Source organism: Mobula birostris, chromosome 17 (assembly GCF_030028105.1).
Source record: "Mobula birostris isolate sMobBir1 chromosome 17, sMobBir1.hap1, whole genome shotgun sequence".
Classification (NCBI taxonomy): domain Eukaryota; kingdom Metazoa; phylum Chordata; class Chondrichthyes; order Myliobatiformes; family Myliobatidae; genus Mobula; species Mobula birostris.
The window spans coordinates 3053468-3065976 of record NC_092386.1 but is presented as its reverse complement, the minus strand read 5'-3'; the positions used below and the strand labels follow the sequence as shown (position 1 = coordinate 3065976).

Here is a 12509-nt window from a genome sequence, read left to right as displayed (position 1 = left end):
AAATTCACTATTCCCTGGATTAAAACATGTCTTTTCATATCTATCGTGAAAAATCAACCTAATATTTTGGGAACTGACAACCCCGCCAAGGGAATCATCAACCATACATTTACCCTGCCAAGCCCTGTGAGAAGTTTGTACAGTCCAGCCAGATCGCTTCTTATACTACTGAAGTCTAGAAAGTGTAGGCCTAGTATAATTAAATCTTGTCTTATATAACAAACATGCCATTCCAGAAATCAAACCCATAATTTCATTCTCTGTCATGAAATGCATACATCTGAAGTTGAAAATATATAGTAATTTAAGAGTAACAGACGACTAGAAGACTTGTGCTGACTCTGTACAGCTCAGCAAGATAAACCGCGTATTACTCACAAGATCTGCAGCACATTCTGTGTCATTGCCCAGGTACCAGCAATCTCATGAGCAACTACTTCTATGAATGGATATTTATCTCCGACTGCCTTTGGGGTGAAATGGTTTCGACTTTCCTTGGCCATAGTGGTTTGGTGGTTAAGAGGTCCTACTGTCACAAACAATAGTATGTGTACTTTTCCCATTAATCTAGAACTGTTTTCACACCATCCCTCAACCTCTAACCTTAGCTAACAAAAGTATTGTTGGCTAAGGGTAACACCCTTAAGTCTTCTCTCACCCTTTCCTGTTTCAGTCGTTATTACAATTTTCATGTTACAATGCCAGGTGATCAAATCGAGCTATGCAATTTCAATATTTATATCTACTTATTTATTGAGGTACATCACAGAACAGGTCCTACCAACCCTTCAAGCCATGCCACCCAGCAACTCCTGATTTAACCCTAGCCTAATCACGGGACAATTTACAAGGAACCTACCAACTAGTACATCTTGGCACTATGGGAGGAAACTGAAACTTAATGCTTTAGGAGTGACAGAACGGTTCCACAGAACTGGACATTTATAAATGAACATAAGGACATAATAAATAGAAGCAGTAGACCATCTGGCCCATCGAGTCTGCTCCGCCATTCAATAAGATCATGGCTATCTGGCCATGGACTCATCTCTACCTTTCTGCCTTTCCCCTATAACCCTAATTCCCCTACAATGCAAAAATCTATCCAACCTTGTCTTAAATATATTTACTGAGGTAGCTTCCACTGCTTCATTGAGCAGACAATTCCACAGATTCACCCACTCTCTGGGAAAAGCAGTTCCTCCTCATCTCCACCCTAAATCTACTCTCCTGAATCTTGAAGCTATGCCCTCTAGTTCTAGGCTCTCCTACCAGTGGAAGCAACTTTCCTGCCTCTATCTTATCTATCCTTTTCATAATTTTATATGCTTCTATAAGATCCCCCCCCCACCTCATTCTTCTGAATTCCAGCAAGTATCGTCCCAGGTGACTCAATTTCTCCTCAAAGTCTAAACCCCTCATCTTTGGAATCAACCTGGTGAACCTCCTCTGCACCACCTCCAAAGCCATTATATCCTTCCTCAAGCAAGGAACAGCCTTACCAGTACCCTGTACAGTTGCAGCATAACCTCCCTGCTCTTAAATTCAATCCCTCTAGCAATGAAGGCCAACATTCCATTTCCTTTCTTGATAGCTTGCTGCACCTGCAAACCAACCTTTTGTAATTCATGCACAAGCACTCCCAAATCCCTCTGCACAGCAGCATGCTGCAATTTTTTACCATTTAAATAATAATCTGCTCTTTCATTTTTCCTTCCAAAGTGGATGATCTGGCATTTACCAACACAGTACTCCATCTGCCAGACCCTTGCCCACACACTTAACCGATCTATATCTCTCCGCAGACTCTCCGTATCTTCTGCACAATTTGCTTTTCCACTCAATTTAGTATCACCAGCAAATTTAAATACATTATACTCAGTCCCCTCTTCCAGATCGTTAATGTAGCATACTTTAAATGAGATTGCACTGACATTTCAAACATCTTTACTGAAGCAAGCTAGTTCAAGTGAATGCTTTGTGAAGATTGTTCCCGATGTTGGGGAAGTCCAGAACGAGGGGTCACAGTTTGAGGATAGAGGGGAAGCCTTTTAGGACCGAGATTAGGAAAAACTTCTTCACATAGAGAGTGGTGAATCTGTGGAATTCTCTGCCACAGGAAACAGTTGAGGCCAGTTCATTGGCTATATTTAAGAGGGAGTTAGATATGGCCCTTGTGGCTAAGGGGATCAGGGGGTATGGAGAGAAGGCAGGTACAGGGTTCTGAGTTGGATGATCAGCCATGATCATAATAAATGGCGGTGCAGGCTCGAAGGGCCAAATGGCCTACTCCTACACCTATTTTCTATGTTTCTATGTTTTGATCCTCATTTCCAAGGAACCTCTATTTAACAACAGTATTGTGAAGATTAGCTCTTTGAATATACAAATACCTAGGTGACCAGATTTGACAAAATGCCATTGTGATGATGCTATTCTGTTTTTCACTGACTTGAGCTTGCTAACTTCCAATCTGTAGGAACTGGTTTTCAAATTTATATTATTCTTGAAAGATGACAACCAGTGCATCAGGCATCACCAAAGACAAATTCAAAATCAGGTTAATATAGATCATCAGGTTCTGGAGGTTTATCACCTCTCGGTCCCATTAATATCTTACTGATGACAATTTCTTGGAGCTCCTGATTCTCTTGAGATTTGTTATTCCTCCAGCACAGAGGTTCCCAACCTGGGGTCCACTGAACCCTCAGTTAATAGTAGGGGTCCATGGCAATAAAAATGGTTGGAACCCCTGCTCAAGTACATTCCTTCTTCTCTGCAAGATATTGGGATATTACAATAATCCATTAAGGAGCTTACGAGGATTCCTTTGCTTGCATCTTCGGAAACAGCTCTATTTCCATCTTTAATACCTCTATTTTTCCCTTTCAGGGTTCTTTTGAAGACCCTGACCAGGAGCTACACGCCAACTACGGTTCTTTGCAGGAACTGGACCCACTAACGGGGTTTCGTAAATGGCCATTGTTCGGCACGCCAAGGGCTCAGCCTAAGAGCTTTGCTCCCCTTCGGAGGGCTGAGATCTCGTGGCTCTGGAGACGGACGGATTGAAGGTCGCTGTCACAGCAGGAGATCGTTGTGTTGTCGGAGGAGTCGCAAGATCTACGGCTCTGTGCCCAGAGACCTGAGATCTTTGGGCACAGAGCTCAGAAAAAGCAACACAATGGATTCTTAACATCATAAACCAGCGAGTTGTTTGTTATGTCCCCCCTCTCGCTGTGAAACACAGACACCTCTTTTTCCTTCATTAGGGAGAGAGAGAACCTGTGGTATGTCGAATACCAGGTGAACAAGTAGTCTTTGAGGTAACTGTAAGTCTGTGTCCTTGCTGTTGCTTTGCTCACGCTTGAGTGCTCGGTGGCAGGTGCCAATGCTTTTTTTTGCTGGTGCGGGGGGGGGGGAGGAGGGGATTGTTGCTTGCTGCCACTTATGCACAGGAGGGAGGGGAGCTGGAGGGGAATTTGAGGTTTTCACGTTTAACTGTCATTCATTCTTTGGGGCACTTCTCTGTTTTCTTGGATGGTTGTGAAGAAAAAGCATTTCAGGATGTATATTGTATACATTTCTCTGACATTAAATGTACCTTTGAAACCTTCGAAACCATTCCGTGGTCACCATTACTAATAACAGGTTTTAATTCCCGAATCATTTAGTTACCTAAATAGCAAAATAACACTTGGTAAAATTTACCTGTGTGTGAACTTTGCTTTGAATTTTTTACATTATTTGCAATTATTTTTCACTCTACTTCTGTCAAAAGTAGCCTTTAAATCATAATTTTTATATTGAAACAAACATATGAAAATAATATTGGTAACTGCACAGTGCAGGATATTTGCAATATACTGTTTGCTGTTATTTTGTAATATCGTCGCTGACAACAAAGTTAAAGCAGGCTGTTCTGGGATTTACACAGACAAACAAGGATGCAACAAGCAGTACACACAGAATTTCACATGACGCTCAAACAGATCACTCACTGTTGCAAGTTTTGCTATTTCTAACTTTGAGTTCTTTGGAATTCTCAGCTTATCTGACTGGACATGCTGGACATATTTTTAAATTACTCTGAAGAGCTAATTCTCCAAATCAGTGGTCGAATGCAGAGATCAGTTTGAAAATGAAAACAATTCTTGATTCACTCTCAATAATAGACAGAAAAAAACAAGAGCACATGTGTGCTCACTCTCCCAATATTTGTTCCAGGTCAGGCATGCTTAAGACAAGGAGAACAATTTCAAACAATCCAAGCACAACCCACGTCAAGATGCAGGAACTTACTTCTCCAAGGGCCTCATAACGTTTCTGATTCCATCTTTGCATATCTTCATGGTAATTAAATACATAAGGTTCCCCAGTTTTCGTATGTCTTAACTGTCCCTCTAGACACAAAGAAAATACATTTTATTCACCAATAATGTAACTCCACAGGATTTCATTTTTAAGTCAAATAGATAAACAGAAAAAATTCAACATGCTCTAAAATTCAATAGAAATAATCATGCATTTTAATACTTTGAACTTTTTCTCCACATGGAGGAAGTTCAAAAGTTACATTAGGTCCAAGACACAAAGTTGTAGATCTCAGTCAATTCATCATATCAGTCACTGCATAAAAGGACAATATATAACACAGAACAGTAGAGCACAATTTGAGCCCTTCAGCCCATGATATTATGCCAAATTATATAAACCTACTCTACAATCAAACTTTCTTCTGTAATCCATAACCTTCCATTTTTCTTTCATCATGTGCCTGCCTATTTAATAGTCCTTTAAATGTACAGTATTGTTTATAGATCAATAAAGAAAAGATCACCGCCCCCACAGTTTCCTTTATTTTCTTAACAAAGTATCATTGACAGACTTGAAAAGGCTTCTACTCAGAATCACAATAATATCAATACTCAACATTTGGGTATTGGTTATAACAAAATATAGCAACCAACTGCACTAGTGCACATCAGCATACAGGAAGGCCTCAGAAACACTCTGTCTTGGTAAGTAACATTTGAACAGAAAAAGCACCGTGCAACACATACCATTGATAATTCAGTAGCATAACTGTCGCCAATATCTCCCACCATCAATTATGTAGAAGTCTTTGAGGCTGTGGGTGATGCTCAGATGCTTTTTATTCTGTGGTGAATGACATGTCTTGACTTCAAATCCATCACAATAAACACCAATCCCTTCATCACCAGTGCACAATTACAATGCACAAAGTTACTCTACGTGGCCATTGTGACAGCATCTTAAACGCCACCAGCTCCAGAAGGGCAAGGGTAGCAGACACATGGATTCGATACTACCTGCAGGTTCCCCTGCAAGTCACACATCCTGACTGGGAAACATACCATTGTTTCGCAGATCTTTTCCCAACGCAGCATGGGAGTCTTTTGCCGGTTCAAGGCAGCAGCGAGCTGCCCTCTTCTCAAACACAATTCAAGATGGACAATATATAACATAGAACAGTACAGCACAGTATGAGCCCTTCAGCCCACAATATTATGCCAAATTATATAAACCCACTCCACAATCAAACTCTCCTCCACAGTCCATAACCTTCCATTTTTCTTTCATCATGTGCATGCCTATTTAATAGTCCTTTAAATGTTCCTATTGTATCAGCCTCTCCAGAACCCCATGCGAGTGGCCCCTAAACAACCTCCACATTTCTAATGTGCATTTCTCAAAGTATATCTGTTTCCAAGTTCCTATCCAAGACCATTGTTATTTGCCCTCCCCCAATTAAATATTTTTCTCTACAGTCTGCTCCTTTCCCTTTCCAAGGTTATGGTAAAGGTCAGAGAGTTGCAGCCACTGTCTTCAAAATGCTCGCCCCTGGAAAGTTCTGTCACCTGACCAGATTTATTGTGCTAATGCTAGATTCCGTAATGGCCTTTCCTCTGGTTGGCCTGTTTACATACTGTGGCAAGCATCCTTCCTGGACGCACCTAACAAGTTCTGCCCCACCTAAACCTTTTGGTACCAAAAAGGTACCTATCAATATTAGGGAAGTTGATGGGAAGAGGCAGTTTAAATGGTTTGGCATGAACTAGATGGGCTGAAGGGCCTGTTCTATGATGCACTTTTCTACAACTCTTCTAAGTTGAAATCACCCATAATCACAACTCTGTTAATTTTGCACCTTTCCAAAATCTGCTTTCCATGTCCTGTGTCCAGGGACCTACCGAATAGTCCAAAGAGAATGATTGCTTCCTCCAGTTTCTAACTTCATCCCCCCATGATGTGCCCCCTATCTGCATCTGAAATACTATCCCAGATTAGCTGTGTCACTCCCCAGCCCCATGCCTTTTTACCTCCCTCCCTGTCCCTTTTGAAACATCCAGATCCCAGAACATCAAGCAACCAATCCCGTCTTTGCAATAGCCGAGTCTCTGTAATGGCTACGTGGTAATGCCATGCTTTAAATTCACCACCTTTATTCTTAATACTTCTCGCATTAAAGTAATTCTTTCAGCTGACTGCATTTCGATTGACCTTCACAGCATTGGCCAATTCCTGAGGAAAAAACTCTTCTTGCAAACAACAATATTCGTTTCACAAACGAGAAAATCTACAGAGGCTGGAAATCGAAACCACATACAAAATGCTGGAGGAACTCAGCAGGCCAGGCAGCATCTATGGAAAAGAGTACAGTCAACATTTCCGGCCAAGACCCTTCAGCAGGAAGAATCTGATCCAGATTTTGGAAAGGGAACAAAAGACCCTTCAGCAGGAAGGGTCTTTTGTTCCCTTTCCAAAATCTGGATCAGATTCTTGAAACCTCACTGGAAACCAACTGCTTATATCTATGCTGTCACATTCCACCAAAATTTTAAATTTCTTTCTATATCACACAATAATAGGAGAATAGGAGGAGGAAAAGACGGCAGCGCGACGCAGCACGCGCAGCCTCTCCAGTGATAAATATCTGTTATTTGTCAAGTAGGCTGCCGTGCACAATTCTGATTTGATGGAGGCATACGTGACAGCGCAGAGGAACATCCGGTGAAACTTCTGAAATGCTTGCTTCGCTGCTACTGTTACTGTGTGATCCGAAATCTCCAGAGGGGAAGGCCCCGAATCCTCGGCTTTGCCTGTTGCTTGGCGGCCGGGGTCAGGGTCAAAGCGCTCGGCAGAGATGGTGCTCGGTGTCAGAGAGCTGGTCGGAGGCTTGAAGTTTTCAGACGGACTCAGAGTCGGACTGTGGTCGGGTGCTTCCAGGATGCTGCACCAGCAAGTTTGTGGCGCTTGGAGGTTCATGGCAGGGAGAGTTTCTTCCTTCTACCGTCTGTGTGAGATGATGGGCTATCGGGACTTTGAGACTTTTTTTTAACCGTGCCCATGGTCTGCTCTTATCAAATTACGGTATTGCTTTGCACTGTTGTAACTATATGTTATAATTATGTGACTTTTGTCAGTTTTAGTCTTGGTCTGTCTTGTGTTTCAGTGATATCATACCGGAGGAACATTGTATCATTTTTTAATGCATGCATTTCTAAATGACAATAAACGAGGACTGAGTGTCCTCGTAATCTAAAATCTAATAACCAACACAGAAACCAAATATTGATTTTGGTACATTCTGATTCTCTATCATTAAAAAATATGCAGGAGAAGACAATAGATCTGGGGTCCACAGATCCTTTGCTCAATTACATTGGTCCATGGTATAAAACAGGTTGGAAACTCCTGCAATATATGAATGTTGATTGATGGTTATTGAAAACTTCAGGATGAAATCAGGGAAGACACTTAGTGGCCATTTCCTGTATTAACATATTGCTAAATGAATATCCTTGCTACTTAATGCAGAGTTCAGGACAGGTCTATTTTGTCATTTAATATTCTGGCTAGTTGCATCCCTCAGTATTGTAACAACAAAAGTACATTTTGGACTCAAGATTCAGCAGATGCTGGATATCTTGAGCAACGCAGGTAAAAGCTGGAGGAACTTAGCAAGTCAGGTAGCATCTATGCAGGGGAATAAACAAATGATGGTTCACCTCTGTTCTAATGCAAGTATCATTAAATTCTCATGTAATTAGTCACAGTTCAACATAAATTGCTTTTATTTATACAAGAATAAAACAGCTGAGGAATCTTAACAAACAAAATTTGCCACTGAGAGCATCAACAAACATGCCGTTTTTTACAGAATGTCCTTAAAAGAGGCCAGATAGTTAAATGGACGGGTTTAGGATGAGATTGTTAGAAATTCCAAAATTTACTACCTTAATGGTTGAAAGCATGGCCATTAAAAGAAAACCAACTGAAATTGGGGATGACGAAAAAGCCATATTTAGAGGAGTGTTATCTTTAAGTGCTAATGAGTTGGAGGACACTACAAATACAGGTAGGATAAACACACTGATAGAATTGAAAACAAAGATAAGGAGAAGCCAAAGCAGATCACAGGGATAAGTGGGAAATGGAATTTTTGTGTGAGTTTACCTTTCGTCAGCAACTGTTAAATTATCTCAGGGCAAAAGATGACAGGCAATCTAAAAGCATCAAGGAAAGTTCAAAATTCGTAAATTTATCATCAAAGTACGTATATGTCACCACATACTATCCTGAGATTCACTGTATTGCAAGCGTTCACAGTAGACAATATAATCATGAAAATATACAATGAAAAATTAGTTAAATTTAGAATGATAAATGAAACATGGACTTTAACAGATAAACAGAAGAACCAAGAGGCCCGATCTGATATAGTCAAATATCAGCTAAAGGGTAAGGAAGAAAAGTCCACAACATGGGCCGGAGACAATGACTTCAGTCTTCCTCACTGCCCAGTCATCTGCACCCAATGCTGGATAGTGAATAAACAGTATGACGAATCAAAGACATTCTTGGGGTTGGGCTCATGTTGTCAGCCACCCTGGTATGTTTTTAAGATGGTGGGAAATAAAGGGACATGGATAGAGTTTCAGCATCTGTATTGTTTTTTATTTTCACCCAAGAATAGATCTTTAAGTGTTGGAAATTAACAATCCTGTAGTGGGAAAAATTCCAAAGTAGGTAACATTTTGACTATAACTAAATAGCAAAAATAAGAGGAGAAGCAGGGGTTGGACAACAGCGATTTGTTGTGTGAGTAGTCATGCCAAAGGGTGTAGTATGTCAGATGTATAAACAGCACATTCACAAAGCAGATCATTAGTAATTCTTCATACCGTCTCTAACTGCCCGATCAAACCTTGGCATATTGATGCAATTAGGAAGAAAACACATCAATGGCAACACTTCATTAAGAGTTTGAGGAGTTTTGGTATACCAGCAAATGCTCTAGTAAATTTCTACAGATGTACCATGGAGATCATTATAACTGGTTGTATCACCATCTGGTATAGAGACTCCAATGTAGAGGATTAAAAAAAAAGATGCAGAGGGTTGTAGCCAGCTCCATCATGGGCACCAACGTCTCCATCAAGGACATCTTCAAAAGGTGATGCATGAAGACAGCAGCATCCATCATGAAGGACACTCACCATCCAGGATAGGCCGTCTTCTCATTAATACCATCACAGAGGAGGTAAAGGGCACTGAAGACCCACACTCAACACTTTAGAAATAGGCTCTTCAACTTCACCATCAGATTTCTGAATGCTCCATGAGTCAGCTGGAAGCTGTAGCTGAAGACAGCCTGTCCTGGGATTAGAGGACTGTGTATGTGTGTGGGTTGATATGCGGGAGGGAGGAAGGGAGGAAAAGAGCTTGTTGCACTGTTGTTGCTTGGCATGTTCTGTTTTGTTGTGTTCTCTGTTGTTCTGCCACATTGCAGTCTGCCCCCAACACATCATCAGGTGTGTTGGTTGTCAACACAAACGACACACTTCACTGTAAATTTCGTTGTACATGTGATAAGTACATCTGAACCTGAATTACAAAGGGCATAGATAGAATGGATAACCTTTTTGTCAGGACAAGGGAGTCCAAACCTAGAAGCAAAAGATATAAAGGGAGAAGGGTAAAAGTTAAAGATCTCAGGTACACAGTGGTGGATATCCAGAACAAGCTGCCAGAGGAGGTGGGAGAGGCACACTTAACTGCAACATTTAAAAACAGTTGGACCGATTTTTAGATAGGAATGGCATTGACGAATATTGGCCTAATGCATGCAAATGGATAGGCATCATATCAGCAAGGGCAAGGTGGGCTTATAAGACCTGATTCTGTGTTGTACATTTACATGCAAGGTATAATCAATAACTCTATCTTTTATCCAGCTACAGCAACACCTATCAGTAGTTTAGTATTTTCTCTGTCAATAGGGAAAACTCCTAACTCTTGATTCAATTTTAACAGATTGCTACCAGAATATCACCTACATTCTGTTCCAGCCACATAATGAAGTACATTTTTAAAACAAATTATATAATAAAAACAATTTTAAAATATAATGTCCTTTAATCTGGAGACACACACTTACTTTCATTAAAATAATATTCAAACTCCTCAAGTGTTTTGGGAAATTTAAGAGGTGGTTCATCCTTCTTCATTAGTTCTTCTAGGTCAATTCTAGATAGTAAATCTGAAAACAAAACAGTGAATTTACTCACGTTTGCATCCTTTTGCCATCTGATACAGTACTATACAAAAGCCTAAGGCACATATCTGTATATATAACTAGGATGCCTAAGACTTTTGCACAGTACTGTAGTAATTTTATGTATTGCACTATACCGTTGCAGCAAAAAAAATTTCACGACATTCTGTACATGAGTGATGTTAAATCTGATTCTGTTATGTGTCTCTATTGTGGACTGAGAGAGGAAACAGAACAGGGAGAGGTTGGGAAAAGGGAATTGGAGAGGGGAGGGATTGAGAAGCATCAGAGAGACATTCTGTAATGATCAATAAACTAATTGCTTAGAATCAAAATACCTTGCCTGGTGTCTCAGGACTGAGTTTTTCTGCACCTGCACCACCCCTTGACCCTAGCACTTCTCTGCCACCTGTCCTACAACTCTCCCATAGTGCTCTACCCTCGACATTCTCAATATCCTTTGCTGCTGCCAGATTTACAAACTCGCTCTCCACTCCACCTTGACAAATACAGTACCGTGCAAAGGTTTTAGGTACCCTAGCTGTACATATATGCCTGAGACTTTTGCACAGTACTGTATATTAAACATGAATTAACACAGCCAACAACTCTATGAATATGCAGTTTCAATACAAAGCAGTTTCAAAAGCGCACAAAATAGATATCTTATAATGTACACATTTGTCTAGCACTATTCAACTTGAATATAATTTGCAGAGATTTTCTGCAAAAGAAAATCTTGATTCCTCACTAAAGTATGAATTATTTTAAACACTGAGAATGAACCAGAAAAACAACAAAAAGAGATGATAAATCATCCAAGATGTATTAGAGTTCAATTATATACAGAGAAACCAAAGACTGGGGTAGAAAAACTGCATCAAAAATTTAAGAAGTTTTGAATTATTTAAACTGTCTAACAACTACATGCAGAAATAAAACAGTAGATTTAACTTACCCAGGGCATTTTCAAAAGCCAATGCCTCAAAAAGGTGGCATCCATCATTAAGGATGCCAACACCTATGACATGGTCTCTTCTCATTGCTACCATCAGAGAAGACCTACAGGAGCCTGAAGGCACACTCAACATTTTAGGAACAGTTGCTTGCCGTTGGTCATTAGATTTCAGAATGACCCATGAACACTACCACACTATTTTTTCTCTCATGTTGCACTACTTACTTTTTTATATTATTATATATTTCTTATTGTAATCTATAGTATATTTTATGTACTGCACTGTACTGCTGCCAGAAAACAAATTTCATGACGTATGTCAGTGATAATAAACACGATTCTGATTCCCTTTTCGTGATAAAGATCTTTATTGTATTTTCAGTTTTACAGACTACAAGATTACCAACACTGAGCTTTAACTTTCTATGTGATAAAGGGTAAAGCAAAAACAGGTTCAGCATCCTCAATGTGGAAAAAAAGTAGATAGTGGGATGTAAGGTGAGGTGGACCCCAGTACTATTTTCTGGAACTACAGAATAAAAACACCTCCAAGAATTTCAATCTCTTTATTGACAGAAATCCATGGTCATAAGAAATTTCACTTACCATCCCAAAGATCAAAAAGACAAGAGATTGCAAACTTAATCAAGACATGGCAGCTGTAAGTTTTGCAGGCCCACCAGGTGTCACTCTATCAGTTAAAAAGTCTACCAGTTTGAAGTCTATCACTCCTGATAATAAATAATGCCATATTTTAAATGGGTTTGAAATCAATACATCATCCTCAATAATCACCAAATTGATGAAACTGTCATCAATGAATCCATCTATACTACCATACTAATTTTCAATAACCTACTCACTGCTTTGTTCAGGATCCAGAGAAGAAATCCTGCAATTTGCCTACACCGAAGAAGTTTAGATCCTCTCTTCGACGGGAGTTCAGTGAAACCATCTCTCACTGCTCCCCAT

The 12509-nt window shown here is 40.1% G+C and overlaps 1 protein-coding gene across 7 annotated transcripts in view; it reads right to left on the bottom strand.

Moving 5' to 3' along the window:
• Positions 1–12509, bottom strand: part of arb2a (ARB2 cotranscriptional regulator A) — a 521656-nt gene that overhangs the window by 493830 nt on the left and 15317 nt on the right. For all 7 annotated transcript variants that reach the window (XR_011889469.1, XM_072281219.1, XM_072281220.1 and 4 more), the window contains exons 3-4: positions 10463–10564; positions 4300–4400 (exon numbers count right to left, since the gene is read on the bottom strand). Coding sequence is in view for 6 of the 7 variants with exons in the window: in XM_072281219.1 (XP_072137320.1) it covers positions 4300–4400; positions 10463–10564 (203 nt within the window). In the remaining variant the exon portion in view is untranslated. The remainder of the gene's footprint in view (positions 1–4299; positions 4401–10462; positions 10565–12509) is intronic.